We start from the raw sequence: 18881 nt of genomic DNA, 5'->3' as shown, positions 1-18881 counted from the left end.
ATTTTCCTTTGTTTTTAACTCCAGATCCATTTTCCTCTCTATTTCTTCTTGTACGCCAGCTGATAGGCTAATTAAAATCCTAATACAGTAGACTGGTAGAATATCCAATTAACAAAACTAGTCAAAACCAGCTTTTCATTATTCTCACCCATACATCTGTTCATCCAAATGTTTTTAATCTGTGATGCTCTGCAGAGAGAGCAAAGATGATTTTTTTGCTTCTGCCCTCAGCTCACCCAGTAGAGTACTGGTAGCTCCAATTTTAATGGTGCAAAAAAATTCTTTTTATTGTGCCTTTGATCATCACAGCTCTTCAGAAGGTGATAAAGGGATCCTTAGGATCCCTTTACAAAAGCACCAGTGTTCTCCCCTGCAACCATTTAGAGTCTTCTCTGACTTCAGGTGTTCACGTCTGCAACATCCTGAAGTGGCCCCAGAGAATAAACCAAACTTCATTTTCTTTTGAATTAAACATGTACAGGCATCTGATTACATTGGTGGAATATAGCTGGGAAGTCAAAAATTAAGCAGCTGCCTTTGTGAGCCTCTTATTGCTTAAATCATCGTTTGTGGTATGCAGGGAGTCCCTGTAAGCTGAATAAGACTACAAGGATTTACTACTTTCCCATATTCAAAGCTTTAGAGTATTTCTTCTTGTGATTTAGCGAGTGCTCCAGAAGGCAGTGGAGCTGCAGAAGCAGAGCCCAGCCAGTGGACGTGTAAAGTGTGTTCATCTGCTTTCCAGGAGCCTCAGCTTTTGACAGGTAAGGAGTGTTAAAAATTGATGATGGTACTGCATAGTGTTAGGAGAGTTCCATTCTTCCAGACTGTAAAGCTATATCCATGATGTAGTAAGATAAAGGTTTTATGGTTGTGTTCCTTTGACAAAGAGGCTAGAGGTGAGGGGTAGGTAAAATAATGTTATCAATATGGCAGCAAGCAATCTCTGGGCAAACAGCTGAGATACTGAATCTAGAAGGAAGAAAATCATTATCAAGAAAATGATAGGAATATTAGGAATATCAAGGACAGGGAACTGCATAAACAGAGTATAAGATCAGTGAGTGATCCCAGCTTACACTTAATGATACTGTCTGTCTGGTGTTTGTAACACAGATATAATAACAGTAATTAAATATGTTTTTTCTGCATTTCATTTGCAGCTATTTTATTCAGTTGAAAAAATAAAAAAAACACCTTAAAAGGTTTAAGAGCTCTCACCATTTGAATCATTTTTGGAAAGGACACCTGGGTAGCTAAATAACTTGGGTATTTGAAAAAATGTACCCATTATCATAGAATCGTAGAATCATTAGGGTTGGAAGGGACCTTTAAATGTCATCTATCCAGCTCACCTGCAGTGAACAGGGACACCACAGCTACATCAGGTTGCTTAGGGTGTTATCCAGCCTCATCTTGAAAGTCTCCAGGGATGGGACATCGACTACATCTCTAAGCAACCTGTTCCAGTGCCTCACCACCCTCACTGTAAAAGACTTTTTCCTCATGTCCAACCTAAATTTACCCTCTTTAAGCCTGAAATTATCAGGGGCACAACCTGTTTCCGGTTACATCTAACAGACCTCTTAAAAATTGCAGTCACTGTTAGTAATTGTGTGAACGTTTATCAGACTGTTTTAGTTAGGATGGTATTGTGACTGCTTTTGAAATAATTTGAAGGGAGTCACTGTTAAATGAGTTTGACCTGTTCAATAGGCTTCAGATCAATCTATCCCTTAGTATATTTCATGGCAACCTCTTTATCTTGCTCCTTCCATCCATTCAGAGCACTTGATGAGTCACCTGGAACAAGCTAAATGTGCCCCCCAAACCAGCCAAAGTGAGGCTGTTGCAGAGAAAGTAACAGAGGCTCCTCCTGCAGATCCACCAGTGGTTTGTGATGCTGCCAGTGCCAGTACAGACTCAAGGAGAAAGGCCAGGCGGGGAAGGAAGATCAAAACAGCAAAAGCAGAAACAGAAGCACCCCTTGCTGTTGCTGAAGAGAAAGATTCTGCAGGTAAAACAAAACTGTAGAAAACGCTAAGTACATACCCCCCTTCGTGTGTCTTTATTTCTTGAAAAGGCCTACAAAGTAGCACAGAGACAGGGTGAGGTTTTTAGGACCATCTCTAAAGGAGATAAGTACAAAGCTATTGTTCTGTCAGTTCCAGGTCTGCAATAAAGGTTGCAACGTCTATAGTTAGATTACTTGCATTCTCCTGCAAAAGTATTAGGAATAAAAAGGGCCAGAGAAATGCAGGATGGTGATTATGAGAGACCTGCCTAGCTTCCTTCAGGAATCACAGAATGGCCAGGGTTGGAAGGGACCTCAAGGATCATGAATCTCCAACCCCCCTCCCACATGCAGGGCCACCAACCTCCACATTTAATACTAGACCAGGCTGCCCCATCCAATCTGGCCTTGAACACCTCCAGGGACGGGGCATCACAACCTCTCTGGGCAGCCTCTTTCAGCATCTCACACTTTCACAGTAAAGAACTTCCCCCTGACATCCAACCTAAATCTTCCCTCCCTCAACTTAAAACCATCTCCCCTTGTCCTGCTGTTATCTGATCTTCCAAAGGAAGGAACAGGAGAAAAAAGCATCTTCCCTCAGGAAGAGATACCTTCCTTTCTCTGACATAAGGTGTGTTCCTGGAAGGGGCTTTCTTCAGGACCTTGCTGTTCTTTAAGGGAAAGTCACATAGAATATTTCACCTTGCATATAGTCAACTGGCCCCTTAGTAGTAGGCTGTGGAAAGGTGAGATATTGCACTTTGACCTGCGATTTAGTAACCCCTTTTTGTATCTTGCAAGTCATGCTTACTCATTAGCAATCTGTTATTTGTTATGTACATATCGTTACAAAAGAAAATTCCTGCATTTAAGGTTTTCTTTCTAGCTATTACATTAATACTGTATTTCTATGATATGTTTGCAGTGGAACGTGTAGCTGACACTGCAGCTGAAGTCCCACCAGAAGAAGTGGCTCTGCCATCAGCTGCAGAAGAGAGGATAATGGAATTGGTTTTAGGAAAGATGCCTAGCACCACAAATAGCATCAGTTCAGTCACAAAGTAAGTGTTCTGGAATGTAGAATTTCCTCTCAGGCTTAATCAAGATTAAGTAGCATGCAACAGTTCTTCTACTGGGCCCATAGGTACTCTTTTTCATTACTATAAAAAATGTGATGCTGCTGCTAGAAGAGACACAAAGATGGCTCATATACTGTAGGATGACGTATGGTTGGTGAGATATTGGTGCTAGAAGGCTGGAATGATATGAAAATTTCATTTTCTGTCATGTGACAGGTTTGATTCAATGTGATCCCAAAGTCTCCTGCAGTTTCACAATGAAATATTGTGCAATTGAATATACTCCTGTTGAATGTTGGTGATAAAACAGGCAAACAGATTTTTGCTTTAAAAGAAAGCTAACAGTTATTATTCAGTCTGATTTGTATTTTAACTTTTATTTTAACTCTGACTTGTATTTTAACTTTAACATAAATCACTTATATTGATTTGAGTGTGTTACTTCAGACTTAGAGCAGTAGAAAGTGAAAATGTAAGTATGCCAGAACCTCAAGGAGACTTTTAAATATCACGGACTTTTAAAATTCTTTTTTGTCTTTCTGACTTGGTAAAATTGGCTTCTTGATTTTTATTTTTATTTTTTGCATAATAAAGTGCTTGTTAGATACTTCAGAATTAGCTAGTAATGCTATATACTAAAGTCCTTAGCAGATACAGAGCCATCAAAAATGCATTCCAACTGGTGGTGGTGCTGGGAAATAGAACAGTGTTGCTTCTTGGTGCCCTGCTGCCTTTTTTACCATACATGCTTTTTGCATGAAAACTGCCAAGATTTCTAAGCTGAAAGCATGCTGATGGTATTTTTTCAGAGGAGCAGAACAGATCCTTTGTGCTCCTCTGAGAGGCCTGAAAAGACAATCTGTGGGGTTGGTGGCTCCTGCTTTCTTTCTTTTTTGTCTTGGGTGAAGTTAATTTGAAGCAAGCTGCTTTCCAACATCTGCTGCTTCAAGCAGGTGGCCAGAAGGTCGTCTGGCAATGATGAGGCTCCAGCGCTCCCTCTCCTGTCAGAAGCTGAGCATAACATCTTCTAGCTTTCGCCATCTGATGGGACTTTCTTGCAACCTGTGGGATACCTTTCAGTCCCTGCCTTTCTTTCTCTGATCCAGTAGGTTTGCTCATCACCAAAACAGCATGTCCCTCAAAAGAAGTTTAATTCTCTCCAGTAGACATGGTATACGGCGGAAGCTGATAAAACAACTTGGGGAGCACAAAAGAGTCTATCAGTGCAGTATCTGCAGTAAGATCTTCCAGAACAGCAGCAACCTCAGCAGGCACATCCGTTCTCATGGTAGGTTTGCTTCTGCCTTGCTTGTGCTCATTGGTTCCACTTTTGAGTAAAACATCTTAAGGTATTCTTAGATATTGGTATGCATTGTTTTAATAGAGCTCTTCCTTTTCTTTTTTTTCTTTTTTAAGTTATGCAGACAATTGAAACTGAAATTATTTAAAATTTGAATCTAGGTACATATTTTAAGCAGGGGGAAGGATGTGATGACTTTTCCAAAACTATTCTTCCCTTTACAGATATATTTCCCCATCTTAACAGTCTCATGATCAACACTGCTATGAAAATATCACCAAAGTGCTTTCCCTTCTGTGATCTGCAGTTGCAGGAGTCCTCTTGATCTGCTTCTAAAGATTTTGCAAAAAACAGCAATTCAGAAAAGGGTGGGAGGGAATCAAACAAAATTGTCACGAGTTAAACTTGACTAGAATGAAAAAGGTTAAGATCTACTATCTAGATCTCCTGAATTACTAAAGCTTCTAATCACTAGCCCGTTTGTTTTGCTTGTGCTTTGATTTCCCCTGTCTTGTCTAGAGTTGATTACTATCAGTTTCTGACTACTTTTTTTTTTTTTAATCTTGATTGATGTCCTCAGGTGACAAACTATTTAAATGTGAGGAATGCGCAAAGCTGTTCAGCCGTAAAGAGAGCTTAAAGCAGCATGTTTCATACAAGCACAGCAGGAATGAAGTGAGTGGAAATGACCAGTGGGATTTTTTTTGAGGTTATGTGAAAATGTGCAGTGAGCTTCCAGGTGCTCACTGGGGAGTTTGGGTCAATTATGCTTGAGCGGATATCTCTGTGAATTTCTTGTAAGTGAGGTAAGACTGACAAGGAAAGGTAACATCTTCTGTTAGAACAGCTGATCAGTTTGGAAAGCGTGGGCTTACTTAAGGCCATAAAGTTCTTTTTTGTGTCTGAATTTCCTGTAGAAGGTTGTTTTCAGACATGAGTTACAGTAAGACAAGCTGAAATTAGCTGCACCTACATGACCCAGAGGTGAGATTGGACTTCAGTTTATTGTACCAAGCAGTATTGCTCTAGTTTTGTTTGCCTGTCTTCGTTTATTTATCTCTGCCTGTTGCAGAGATAGTGTATGAATACTCTGAGTAAAGGCTGCGTTAGTGAGCGCTATGAGCCCATGTGTAAACTTACAGAGCTTATACAGAGTGCTGTGCCTGCTGACGAGGGCTTTTTAGTTCTACTGCCACCATATAAGTATTAAACATCCCAGTGGTGGGGTCTTATCAGTGAAAATTTGTTGTTGCTTGACATCAAGACCCCAGGCTCTCATATTTCTGGCATCTGTCTGGGAGCTAGAGGATGAGTCAGGTTACGTCTTGCTTTTCAAAATTTCTCTGTCAGACTCAAGGTAATCAGGAAGACAGTTAGATGGACACAGGTGCATGGCCTATTGGTCTACAGTTGTTTTTTTGTTGTTGTTTTGTTTTTTTAGTAGAGATCAAATGTAGGAACATAGCATGATAATATAGCGTTAGAATTTTGCACCAGTGTATATTTAAACATCATGTTGAAGGCAGAAAAATTGGTCAAGATAAAAAGCAGAAAAAGTAATTGAGATTTGTCTGTCAATCATGACTCAGCGTTTTCCCCTCTTAAATAATCTTTGTAATCCTCAGGTTGACAGTGAGTACAGATACAAGTGCACAACATGTGAAAAGGCTTTTCGAATAGAGAGTGCCTTGGAATTCCATAACTGCAGGACAGGTGAGCATGGCTAACACTTCAGCTTTCTCTCATCCTTATGGGTACGCCTACAAATCCACCTCAGCATGATAACTACAAAGGGAAAGTACGCATTTGGATTTTTTCATTATCACAAGCAACCTGCCACTCTCCTTTCTTCTTTCCCTTATAAAACTTCTTGCAATAATCAAAGTAGAATCAATAATCTGTAGAATAATACATCCACTTATGTGTTGCTTTTTTTCTTTTCCCTGCTCTCCCACAAAATATCCTCACTGGTATTTCACTTGTATTTCACAGATACCCTGTCACTGTCTCCGTTTAACTTTCTTTCCTGAAACTAAGTTTCAACTAATTTATTTGAGAAAGAGGAACTGGAAGAGAGGTCGCTACCTCTGATAGTTTGCAATTTTCAGATATTAGTTTTCTTCTGCTTTTTTGTGCTTTCTTTATACTTAAAATAATCTCCCCATATGTTTCCTTCTTGCTATCACTAGAGCCTGTCCTTTCCTTCCAAAGCCTTCCCTTCTTATTATTCCTATTAGGTGTTCTGAGTGATCTTATGCTTAGAAAATGACAGCCTGATTACTTTTACAGACACATGATAACTGCCTGTTCAGAATCACCTGGGTCACTGCCGCCTCAAGCACCATTCAAAATAGATTTTCTGATTTCCTTTGTAACGGTACAGCTTGAATAAAATCTCAGCCTTATGAAGAATGGGAAGCAAAGCTGAATGACCTCAGTATTCAAAGAGACCAGTTCATTTTCTTTGAGTTGACTGCTACCATAATGAGCAGCAGTTTTTGCTCTCCGATTTGACAAATCAAGCAGTTAGCATCTTTGTGATTGCTGCAGCGTTGGCAAATTCCACCTAAAGGACCATGCTTTCATTTTCTGAAAGAAGTCTCAACTACTGAATACAAAACAAATTTCCCATACACCTGTTATCATGTAATGTTCCTCTTCTGAGATTTTGTACTTTCTTCTGAAGTATACTGTATTGGCTGACGTTAGGAGCCAATGCTGGCAGTAATCTGATGTTTAGATACGGCTGTCAGTGTTATGATGTGTTGCCATACACACAACTATTTTACCATCACTGAAAACTTGAATCAACTATAACTGAATCTACTTTGAACGATATTTCAATGTATGCTAGATCATGATAGAAATAGACAAGGTAAGGAAGATGTGATGGTAGAGTCAGTATCAAACTGACATATGTTGTTACTGCTTTTGAAGAAATACTCTCCAGGGATTGTTAACTTCATAGGTAGCAAAAATGCATTTGATGTATTGTTTGTGTTTATTATACTTTTAATGGGAAGACAGATTTTAGAGTTAAAAAAAGTACATACTTCATTTCCTTCTTCAATCTATATACAATGATTGATTACTTATATGTTATAACTCAGGTTTCACAAAAGAACTACATATGTCACAAACACAGAAAACTTGCTTTCCTTTTTAAAAAGCTGCCTGGTTTCTCTTGCTTACAGATGATAAGACATTCCAATGTGAGATGTGTTTCAGATTCTTTTCTACAAACAGTAATCTTTCCAAACACAAGAAAAAGCATGGAGATAAGAAGTTTGCATGTGAAATCTGCAATAAGATGTTCTACAGGAAGGATGTCATGCTGGACCATCAAAGGCGACACCTGGAAGGTAAGCTTACCACCTATGAATCTAGTTATTATGGTAGGTGTCATTTTTAGTCAGTGTCTTGCTTTAAAGTTGCAGGTTTCAGCAATATGTGAAGTTTATGAAGAATAACAGTAATGAATCCTGGATGGGAGTTAATCTGAGGAACCTTTCTAGGAGCTGCACCCTTTTTTTCAACTTCACATGATTGGATGCAGTGCTGGTGACAGTCAAATGAAAGCTGCTTGGCTCATTATGTATCTGAGACTACCTAGTTTTATCAGTCTTTTTTTTTTTTTTTTTTTTTTTTTTTAGTTTCTTTGATTTTTATTGTTTTCTATTTTAAATATGTGGTAACTAGAAAATTTGAGAGCAGAGAATTAACTGAAAGTGACTGCTGTATAAATACAAACCTGTTCTATAGGCTGCTACCTGACCAATACTGTATAAATGGAATGCTGAATGATGTACTCTAGGGAATATATGACGATGAGATTATGAGATTTCAAAATTTCAAACATCTAAGGATGTTATGTTCCAGGCTGGATGTGGCTCTGGGCAGCCTGGTCTGGTGGTTGGCAATGCTGCACATAGCAGGGGGGGTTGAAACTAGATGATCTTTGTGGTCCTTTTCAACCCAGGCCATTCTATGATACGATTCTGTGTTATAGATACTCCTCAAAGAGTCTGGAAAAACTTGGATGATGACAGCTTACCAAATTATACGTTAAAATACCACTAGTGGTGTAGAAGATAAGAACAAAGGTGATATATACATAAAATAATAATGAAGAGGTTAAATTATGTAATTTGTCATTTTGGGCATAGCCAGCCATCACTGGACTTTCATGATTCAGCCCTCTGTGTCCTGCACTAGAGGACAAGGTTTTGAGTAGCAATGGCAAGAAGTTTCATGTTCAGTTGTTACAGAACAGCAGCAGCCCTTTTCTTCATGGAAAGTAGCAAAGAAAGAGGTCTGTAATCTTCCTTGAACATCAGAAGTGATGCTTGGTTATTCTCTCTCCCCTTAGAGACTGACAGAGGGATTTCTAGTCTAGATATCTGATGAAAATACCAAGGCCTACTACATCTGCCTGTTTTCTGTTACTGACAATAAATTCCTGTTTTCAGACACATTACAGTTGGTGTAATATCCAACAGGCCACAGTACTTCCCTTTGGCAGAATTCTTCTATATTCTTAAGATGGCATTTTAACTAAGAAATTATCCTTTTGCTAGCAATTAAATTCTATATTGAGGCTCTTCCCAGTGTTTCACTCTTCTTTACAGTATTCACCTGAGAGGGCATGCAGATTGGAATGGAAAGCCATGGTTTATTTTTTTTGTTTTGTTTTTTTGATGGGGACTGTTCTGTAAAGGGGTGAGGCGTGTGAAAAGAGAAGACTTTGAACACAGCACGGAAAACATGGTTCGCTACAAGAAGGAGCCTTCGGGATGCCCTGTGTGTGGGAAGGTAGGCTGCTTTGCCAGCATGTGCCCCGTGAAGCTATGTATTGTAGTTCCAGGAACATGCTGAGGGTACAGTGCCTCAGCTCTGAGTCTCCAAGTGAATTATCGTGGCATAGAACATGTTACCAGCCATGCATTAAGCCACAGTAGCTATCTACTTGAATAGACGCAGTGTCTGCCAAAAGATAAGGTAAATGACATTTAGTGCAGTATGTGCCACATCAGACTGCCTCACAACTTACACAGATGCATAGTCAGTTAGCAGCAAGTCCTGAGGCCCAGCCAAGATGTTCCTCTTTCAGCTGCATAAGCTCTATTATATGTCCAAGTCCACTATGGCCAATGATTGTGGAAGCTGTTATGACAAAAATAAGAACAAAACTGAAGTTCAGACTAGACTTTTTTCAGGACATGTAACATGGCCACTGTGTCTGCCAGTGAAACCTCATGGCTTACACTGTTTAGAGTGAAAATTTTCTTCCAGAATGAAAATGGTTAGAACTGACTGTGTGTATTGGAAATTTGTTAGAATTCCAAGTGCATTCATTGTGTGATCGTGCCATTTGTTGTGTTTTGGAGCTTAATATTCATGAAGTTGCTACTGTCACCAGTGCAAAGACTGTGGATTTTACTAGTGATTTTATAAATGTTTAATGTTTCATGGTGGAAGATGTACTCAAGCAACACTTAAATTGGGGTGTAAGCTTTTGATTTTGATGCTTTCAGTATGTTAATTTCAGCAAAAATAGATTTTGCACATGTATCTTTTTATAGACACATGCAACATTCTTGGTTCAAAAGGCATTGTCTAAATGAATTTACCCTATGTAATTCTGCTGCATCTATTTGTAAGCCCACCTCTGATAAGCAGGCAATTTGAGTAAGTTCTTTGGGGCTGCATATATGTTTTGCTTTGTCACCAGTTTCCGAGGTCATCTGCTGGCTAGATAACAGATGTTCCTATGTGTTTCTGGCCTGAATAAATAAAAAAGGACAGGAGGTACGTTCTTTGCTATCTGTTGGGTAACTTGTAAAGAACTGTAGCCATGCTGGATGTGATACAAAAGCCCATCCTTCTTTCTTTTAGGTGTTTTCATGTAGGAGCAATATGAACAAACACCTTCTAACGCATGGAGACAAGAAATACACCTGTGAAATCTGTGGACGTAAATTTTTTAGAGTGGATGTGTTGAGAGATCACATTCATGTCCATTTTAAGGTATTGTGTTAATTGTTTGGTAGAAAAGTCATTATTTAGCAAACATTAACAAACATATCGATGAATATGTTGAGACTGTTACAGCTGTGTGTTTGTACTGGCAACACAAGTGACTGTGTATCCTGTGTGGTGATGTTTCTGCTGCAGTCTAGCAAGCACTGTGTTCTGATTTACCTATGGCTCTGTGTTTCCGCATGTGTTATTTCAGGTATCACTGCAGAATGCTCTTCTAAACTTGTGACTTTGCATGAATCATTGAGATTGATTGGTTTAAAGCAGAAAGAATAACTACCTAACAAGATAGCTGCTAACAGACGTATTATTCCAGCTGTAGTTTGGCTGAGATGAGGGTTTACTGTCATCCTCTCTCTGTACTGAAAAAAACTTCACCAACCAACAAGAAAAATAACTGTTCCTGCTCTTTTTCATGCCAGTGATTGTGATTCTCTTGTATATACCAGCGTAACTGGCTGCGTGCTCAGTTCCTAACCTGGTTTTGTCAAAATGATTCAAATCATTTAAAGAGGAAAAAAGAAAAAAAGAGACCAGCAGTGTCTAAACAGATGCTGATTATTTTTGCATCACTTGGTTAACCTGAAATCTAAAGGAATTGTATCACTCAGTGATATTTCTAAAGACTCTTATGTGGATGTAATACTGAACCAGTTGAGTCTGTTTACACTAAAATTCATTCTATACACAAAATCTGGTATTATCTGTTCAGATAAATGGTTGTTTCTTGTTTAATCATGGATAGAGTGAATTTGTTTATCTTAATTGAATGAAATGGGACAATAATCTAGATGATGTTGATAAATAGCACTACAGCAGCTGATAATGTGAGGCAGTCAGTGTGGTAAAAATGCTGTCGAGGTATTACATTTTGAAATAGATGTTTAATCTATTAAAACATAATATTCTTTCCTACTTTACACAGGATATAGCACTAATGGACGATCACCAGAGGGAAGAGTTCATTGGTAAAATTGGAATCTCATCAGAGGAAAATGATGACAATTCTGATGAAAGTGCAGATTCTGAGCCTCACAAGTATAGCTGCAAAAGGTGCCAGGTAGCTTTAAATACTTTCAAATTAATTTGATGGGAGGGAAAGAATGGAGATGACTATCAATTATTTATAACTTTAAGTAATGTTGAAAATTAGGAAAGAGAAGGCCAGTTGACAAGTCTGCTCTCCTCTGCAGTGCTCTAATCTACAAAGTGATGTCATTCCATAAGACACCAGGTGGTATTCTGCAAGGTGAATGCCAGACACTTAAAAAGATAAATGCGTATGTTTCCCTGTATGCAAGGCAGCAAGCAAGCAAAACTGGAGGAAGAAACAGTAAAGGAACATCCAATTCTTAGTCTACCTTTTAATTATGTGCAAATTAAAAATATATATATGTTAAAGTAGTATTTCTGAATGATAGCATCCACAATTTGATTCATTTCAAAAAGATCACATGCTCTCTTGTGGGTATCCATTTTGGGGGATTAACACTCCTGTTAGTGTCCAACATGAATGCTTGTTCTTGGCCTACTCTATTACTACCAGGATGGTACTGCTGGAATATACTTTGCTTGCTTGTCAGCAAGAAGAGGAAGAGTCTTTCAGCCTTTAATTGCATGGCTTTTGCCATTTTGTAAAGAAGTAATGAGGAAGAATGGGATCTTTGGGTTCTATATCTTTATGGGGAGCACATTGTGCAGGGGTGAGAGGGTTGCAAAAAATGATCTGTGAGAACAGCAGAACTGGACAAACTGGCAGTGGAGCAGGGAATCTTGGGAGTTAAATCACTGCCTTGCCCTCTGGAAATCAGAATTTATATCACAGTTAAACATAATGGGGTGAAAGCACTTAGCCTACCTTCTCATGTAAAAGACTTGGAGATAATAGTACTTCAGTTTTCTGTTCTTATCTGTAAACTGATTTTAAGCTTATGTCAGTAAGCATAAGATGTGGTCTCACCATTTAATCATATACTTGCTAATTTTAACATCTGGCACTTAATGGGTACATAAACTGTATAAAATACATGCTTCTAAATGAGGGAAATTTTGCTATTTCAAATTAGAAGGATGTTTCTGGAAGCTGGTCTCTTTTTAGTGCTTTTGCAGGTGTTTGTGAAGCTTGTGAACTGTAAGGCAATGGAAGATGAGTGTAAGCTGTTGTGAGATAGGGAGGCTCTTTTTGGCTGAAAACTCATGCACTCCTAAAGGAGAACTACATACAAATGAGTATTAATGAAATACAAGTTCCAAGATTTTGGGAGTCTCTCACTTAGTTGCCTTTTCCCAGAGGGCATCTTCACCAAGTTGTACAGTGCTGTCAGCCATGCCCTGAAGAGGCCCAAAATTAGAGCAAAAGAACACACTGTCATGGCACTTTGCCCTGATACATAGGAGCATATAAGAATATGCAACTTTACTTAGCCCTGTTGGAGCTCCTGTCTGTTGTAGCTGTAGTGCTTCCAAGAGCGGAGCTGGAATCTCTGCTCTGCAAATGCCAAGAAATACAAACTCCCTGAAGCTAGTGCTGATGCTTTCTCTGCAGAAGAGAATACTATGCCTTAGAGCTCAAAAAATATTTATCTCTGTCTGTGACATCCTTGCTTAAACAGCTAGTGAAGATTGTATGTGGCCCTCTTCAAGTCTGTTCCTTGGTGCACAAATAATTGGAGGTCTTCTACTAGTGTAATGCAAGAAGCACTTCTCTGTCTAAAAATAAGTGAACTGTTCTCATTATGCTCTTCTGCCCTCTGTCAGCAAGGAGCCAGAGATACCATATTGATCTGGTTTTCTGAGTGAGTTAATTGATGTCCTGTAGCAGAGTGCTTGTAATGGCCAAACAGGTTCAGTCTGAATCTAGCTTTCAAAGATATTTCATCTAGTGATAAGCAGAATATTTCTAACTGCTGCTTCTGACTGTAGATCCCAATAATGTGTTACTAAATCGCAGCTGTTCGCAAGGAACTTCTTCCCCTTTCATTCACTATTGGTTCATTTCACAGTTAACTTTCGGCCGAGGAAAGGAGTACTTGAAGCATATAATGGACGTGCACAAGGAGAAAGGCTATGGCTGTAGCATTTGTAATCGACGTTTTGCCTTGAAGGCTACTTACCATGCACACATGGTCATTCACCGGGAGAACCTACCTGATCCAAATGTGCAGAAGTAAGATGACTTGTTGGACTGCTAAGAGGAGCTGTTTTTTTGTAATCACGGTGGCTGTGTCATCCGATGCTTTAGGAGAACTGGGCTATACTAAAATATATAACATTAGTAATTCACTTAGTGTTATTAATCAACAGCCTCCCAGTTCAGGCTTTGTTAAGTATAAATCTGTGCTTTTTAATAAGAATTTAAAAAACAACAATGCAATTACGATTTGAGGGCATAGCAGTACCAAACTGCTCCAAGCTTACGTTCACAATTCAAGGAATTTGTCTAGTAATTAGTACTACCAAATAAAGTTACTGATAGAAATGTCTGACAGTCATCTCTGTCTCAAGAAAAGCGTGACCGTTTTGGTCTTTTTGGTTTCAGATACATCCATCCATGTGAAATCTGTGGAAGGATTTTTAACAGTATAGGGAATCTGGAAAGACACAAGCTTATACATACAGGTAAAAGTGCTGTGTTTCTTTATAATTATCAATATTCAAAAAAAATTTCTGTTGCCAGTGCCTGCCTTTTTTTTTTTTCCCAAGAAAAAAGCTTCTGGGTTTTTATTCTAAGTTGCAATAAGATAAATTATCTATTTATGCTTTAAGGTAGACCAGTTTTCTAAAGCAGAAAGTGTTAATGAAGATATTTGGTCAAAGCCCACAGTGCAGAAGATCCTTAGTTAATCCCATGCAGGATTCATCTGCTAAAAAACCTAATTCTGTATTCCGTTCTTCCTCAAATTCTTATCCATGTCACCTTCTCACCATTACACAGGCTGAAAACTGCTACTGCAAAATCATTTTTAACAATTCATTATTATTTCATGCTATACAGTATTGCCCTACTTCAGGCTTTGTCTTTTTTCAAATCATGCACTAAAAAAAAAAAGCAGCTTTTCTTTCTCTAACGTCTCCTAAGGCAGTGTGCATGAAAGATGTGGCTGACAACACAGATGGACTGTCGCCCTCTAATTCACCAATCTAGTCAGTTTTGAGGGGATGCACATTTTTCATTAACATTTTTTTTTTGTTTATGTTGTCTTTTACATTTATTTTTAAGGTGTAAAAAGTCATGCTTGTGAGCAATGTGGCAAATCATTTGCTAGGAAAGACATGTTAAAAGAACACATGCGGGTCCATGATAATATCCGAGAATACTTGTGTGCAGAATGTGGCAAAGGTATGTCTAAAGCCTTGTTTTCCATTAATTGTGGTACTGAATAGCAGATGAATATCTGAATTCATATTCTACTCTTAGAATATTGGGAAGGTCCTTCGAATGTAAATTTCTTTACATGTGAGTGTTAGTAACTATTAATTGGGAGCTTGACAGATATATAAAACACTTCTAAATTTATGAACTGCTTCCATGACCTGTAAAATGCATCGAATTTTAATAAAATTTGCCTCTGTTCTGTTCAATTGAGAAGTGCTTCTCTGACTGAATTCTGCTGCGTTTGCAGCACCAAAGTGAACAAAAATCTTGGTTGTTTGCTTTTTTTTCATTCTAAGTTGTTTTCAGACATAAACTTAGAGTGATTTCTCTCTCTAAGAGCCTTAAGTGTCAAAAGTTGTTTCTACTTTTTGAGTTATTTGTTACAATCTGAGCTATTACCAAACTGGCATTGTAGTAAAGGCATCAAATGTGATATCTCTGATGATGTTTTTTCTTCTGTTTTCCTTGCTGTTTTGCTTCTTCCTCGGTGATTCTTCGGATGTTTTCCAGAGCTTTTGCCTGGATCTAAAAGAATAGTGATAAATTGCTATTGGCTAACAATGTATGAGTTCTTCCTTGAAGGTGGGAGAAATGGAGAAAATAATCATACCAGACTTTTAGCTGTGTCTGTTTGTCTCATAGGAATGAAGACAAAACATGCACTTCGTCATCACATGAAACTTCATAAAGGGATAAAAGAATATGAATGCAAGGAATGTCACCGAAAATTTGCACAGAAAGTCAACATGCTGAAGCATTACAAAAGACACACGGGTGAGGTCTCTAAAGATGTGCAAAATCAACTAAATGCTTCTTGGGAAAACTCGTATCTAGCAGAGGGAGAGAGTGTGAGAATAGAAATACACATATGGTGCTTTTTGAAAAGTGGGGTTTTGACCTCTTGTCAGCCAGAACCACTATTATATTATACAACTAAGATACATCGGTTGGTTGGTTTCAGGGGAGGTTGGTTTGGTCTCAGGTGGGCCTAGAGTGTTGCTTCCATTTTAAATTAGTCTTTAGTTTCTTATTTCCCCAAACAAAATGTTATTTTCTGACTGATAAGAGTGGCATGGTTCAGATAAAAAGTAGCTGGTGATGCTGGGCTTCCCCTACTTGTTTGGCTGTGTGATGGGGTTTTTGGTAACACGAGATTTAGAATTATCCCAGATGCCTTAAACTATTAATGCTCTTATGCTAAATGTGCTCTTATGCTAAATGTACTCTTCATACAGGAATCAAAGATTTCATGTGTGAGCTCTGTGGGAAGACTTTTAGTGAGAGAAATACAATGGAGACTCATAAGTTGATTCATACAGGTAAATCCTCCAAGAAATAATAGCCTAGTATTATAGCTTAATTTTTTCCCTACTTCCTCTTGAGCTACTGGCAGTATGATACTCACCTTTCGGGGCTGTTGCTAACAGATCTTCCTTCCATCTGCCACCAGTAGGAAAACAGTGGACATGTTCAGTCTGTGATAAGAAGTATGTCACTGATTACATGCTCCAGAAACACATACAGCTCACTCACGATAAGGTGGAAGCCCAGAGCTGTCAGCTGTGTGGGACAAAGGTTTCTACCAGAGCATCCATGAGTCGACATATGAGGCGTAAACATCCAGAGGTAAGTTAGTTTGGCAAGTAGCTCATGGAGTGCTTCGGTATTTTGACTTTTGTTTTGTTTTGTTTTGGAAACTTAATGGCCCTCAGTGATATAGAAGGAGTTCCTCACCCAACTCTTTTTTTATCCCTGTTCTTTTGAGGCAAATTTTGGTTAAGGGTAAATTAACCTTAGCTTGGGCACTATCTCTTAAGCTTGCACTTAACTGAATGAGCTCTTCTGTTATATTTCAGCAGTAAACACATCTGGTTGTCACTCCCTAAAAATGATTTTCTTCTGATTGTTTAAATCCTTTTTTTGCCTTTGCTTATATGTATGATTCTTTCATATTTTGTATTCATCTGTTAGTGAGCATAATTCACTTTTTTTTCTTCATTATGTTTTCTGTATTCAGAAGTGATCTGAAAGAAATGGTGAATAGAGGTGACAGCAGCATCTGATGATGATACAAAATAATAAAGATAAATGCTAACTCTGGAGAATTTGGATTAGAGGGTTGTTTTGTCTGACTCTAGTGGAGCTTTTTCTGTGTTCTAAATTTCTGAACAGATAATGTATGTGCTTTTTTTTCTCAGCAGTTTCTTCTTTAGGTTGTTTAAGGCTTGTTCTTTCCATTTGAGCCTTTATTTTACAACCAAATTATCATCAGTGTTGCTTTGCCTTAAATTATACCTACTTTTCATCACAGTGACAGGGAAAGATGCCAGCAAAAAACTTTTGTTCATTGATTTTTGAACTAAAAATGCAGCTAGCTGTCTGCAATTTAGAGGCAATTTGTTCCTGTTTTTTGATAAGCTGAGCTGCATAGATTCTGCTGGGGACAGTAGAGTAGGACACAGTTAATGTGTTTATTATTAATAGTAATAAAATAAGTTTTTATAAAGTAATTTTTAGCCAACTACATTTTACAAAATATTGTATTTCTTTTCTACAGAATTCTTCACTTCTTAGTGGGTTGTGGGTTGTCTGGAATATGAGAAAAAACACATTCTTCTAGTGTTGTCTTTAAACTTTGCTTTTTAGTGAAAAGGAAAAGATTTTTGTGCCATAAGATAAAGGCTATTTAAAACAAAACAAGCTGTGGTTATATTAAATTAAACCATTACATTAAATGGTTTCTATGAAATGTTGGATGCAACGTTTTTCTCTGTGATTAGGTAGGGTAATACTGTACTGTTTGGCTGCAGTTTGTTCTGGTGCACCAGGCTGAATACCTCTTTGTCCACAGATTCTTTCAGTGAAGATTGATGATTTAGAGCAGCTGCCAGAGACTACAACCATTGATGCCTCTTCAATTGGGATTGTTCAGGTAAATTTACCGTTGCCAAATTCCGGTGGCAACAAGATTTTCAGACCTACTGGGGATGTTGCGTTTTTGGTATGTATCATAGCCAAGCGTGGGCTGATAGGCAAGGAATATGTTTGGTTTTTTTTTTTTTAGAGAATCAGTCCCAGGTTAAGGTGTGGTATGCTGTCTTCTAAGCAGTACAAGCAGATTCAAGATCAGTCTGTTTTGTTATATAACATGTGCTTATAAAATGGAGGTAATTATAGGATGAATTCTCAATTCCCTGAAATCAAGTTTTGGCTGAAGTCTGATTCTTTACTTGAAAATCAACGTAAACCAACTACAGGTGATAGTAGTCTTACTTGGAACGTCATCAAGTCATTTTGTTTAGTGTTTCATTTGGAAATTTGTTGCTTCAGCCTGAATTAGCCTTGGAACAGGGAGAATTACCAGAAGGAAAACAGCATATGAAAGCTCCTAAGCGTGGCCAGAAACGAAAGCAGAAGTCAGGTGAGGAGGAGGAAACTCAAGTGCCTGAGGACCCTGCCTTCAGTGAATACACAGAGAAGGAAGCTGAATTTACAGGAAATGTTGGAGATGAGACTAATTCAGCTGTACAGAGCATTCAACAGGTAAGCTCCAGTAAAATGGGTGAGCAGCTGGCATTGCCTACTGGGATAATACTTACGGTTTCCTTGTGGCAAACACAGAAGAATCATCAAAAATTTAGGGCTAGTTTGATAAACTTCAGTAAGATGAAGATAAATAGGGGGAAAAAAGGTGTTGGTCCATGCAACTCCTCATGTTTGTTTCTATTTTCTTTGATGTTACCATCTCCTTGTTTGCCAAATACCACTAACTGGCTGAAGCTGTGACTGCAAGTGTGACAGTTAATTTGACTAATGGTTTTGAACGTTACATATGCTCCCCTCTCACTATTCTTCCTTCTACACTTGGAAGTTATTTCAAGCTCTCTATACTGCCCTCTCACAGAATCACAGAAACACCAAGGTTGGAAAAGACCTACAGATCATCCAGTCCAACAATCCACCAATCACCAATAGTTCTCACTAAACCACGTCCCTCAACACAAAATCCAAGCGTTCCTTGAATGCCACCAGGGGTTGGTGACTCCACCACCTCCCTGGGCAGCCCATTCC

The 18881-nt window shown here is 38.5% G+C and overlaps 1 protein-coding gene across 12 annotated transcripts in view; it reads left to right on the top strand.

Moving 5' to 3' along the window:
- Positions 1-18881, top strand: part of PRDM15 (PR/SET domain 15) — a 46074-nt gene that overhangs the window by 12986 nt on the left and 14207 nt on the right. For 8 of the 12 annotated variants that reach the window (XR_016459292.1, XR_016459301.1, XR_016459296.1 and 5 more), the window contains 18 exons: positions 666-764; positions 1787-2017; positions 2943-3078; positions 4203-4384; positions 4977-5071; positions 6022-6109; positions 7591-7758; positions 9114-9208; positions 10292-10423; positions 11361-11495; positions 13438-13601; positions 13974-14053; positions 14655-14774; positions 15453-15584; positions 16046-16129; positions 16261-16436; positions 17662-17742; positions 18141-18353. Coding sequence is in view for 9 of the 12 variants with exons in the window: in XM_031612740.2 (XP_031468600.2) it covers positions 666-764; positions 1787-2017; positions 2943-3078; positions 4203-4384; positions 4977-5071; positions 6022-6109; positions 7591-7758; positions 9114-9208; positions 10292-10423; positions 11361-11495; positions 13438-13601; positions 13974-14053; positions 14655-14774; positions 15453-15584; positions 16046-16129; positions 16261-16436; positions 17662-17742; positions 18141-18353 (2411 nt within the window). In the remaining 3 variants the exon portion in view is untranslated. Of the gene's footprint in view, positions 1-665; positions 765-1786; positions 2018-2942; positions 3079-4202; positions 4385-4976; positions 5072-6021; positions 6110-7590; positions 7759-9113; positions 9209-10291; positions 10424-11360; positions 11496-13437; positions 13602-13973; positions 14054-14654; positions 14775-15452; positions 15585-16045; positions 16130-16260; positions 16437-17661; positions 18354-18881 lie in introns of those variants that run through there. The other 4 variants (XM_031612743.2, XM_031612741.2, XM_031612742.2 and 1 more) reach the window with 4 other exon arrangements.

The sequence above is a fragment of the Phasianus colchicus genome, chromosome 1 (assembly GCF_987193195.1).
Source record: "Phasianus colchicus chromosome 1, bPhaCol1.hap1.1, whole genome shotgun sequence".
Classification (NCBI taxonomy): domain Eukaryota; kingdom Metazoa; phylum Chordata; class Aves; order Galliformes; family Phasianidae; genus Phasianus; species Phasianus colchicus.
This window is presented reverse-complemented; position numbering and strand designations above follow the sequence as displayed.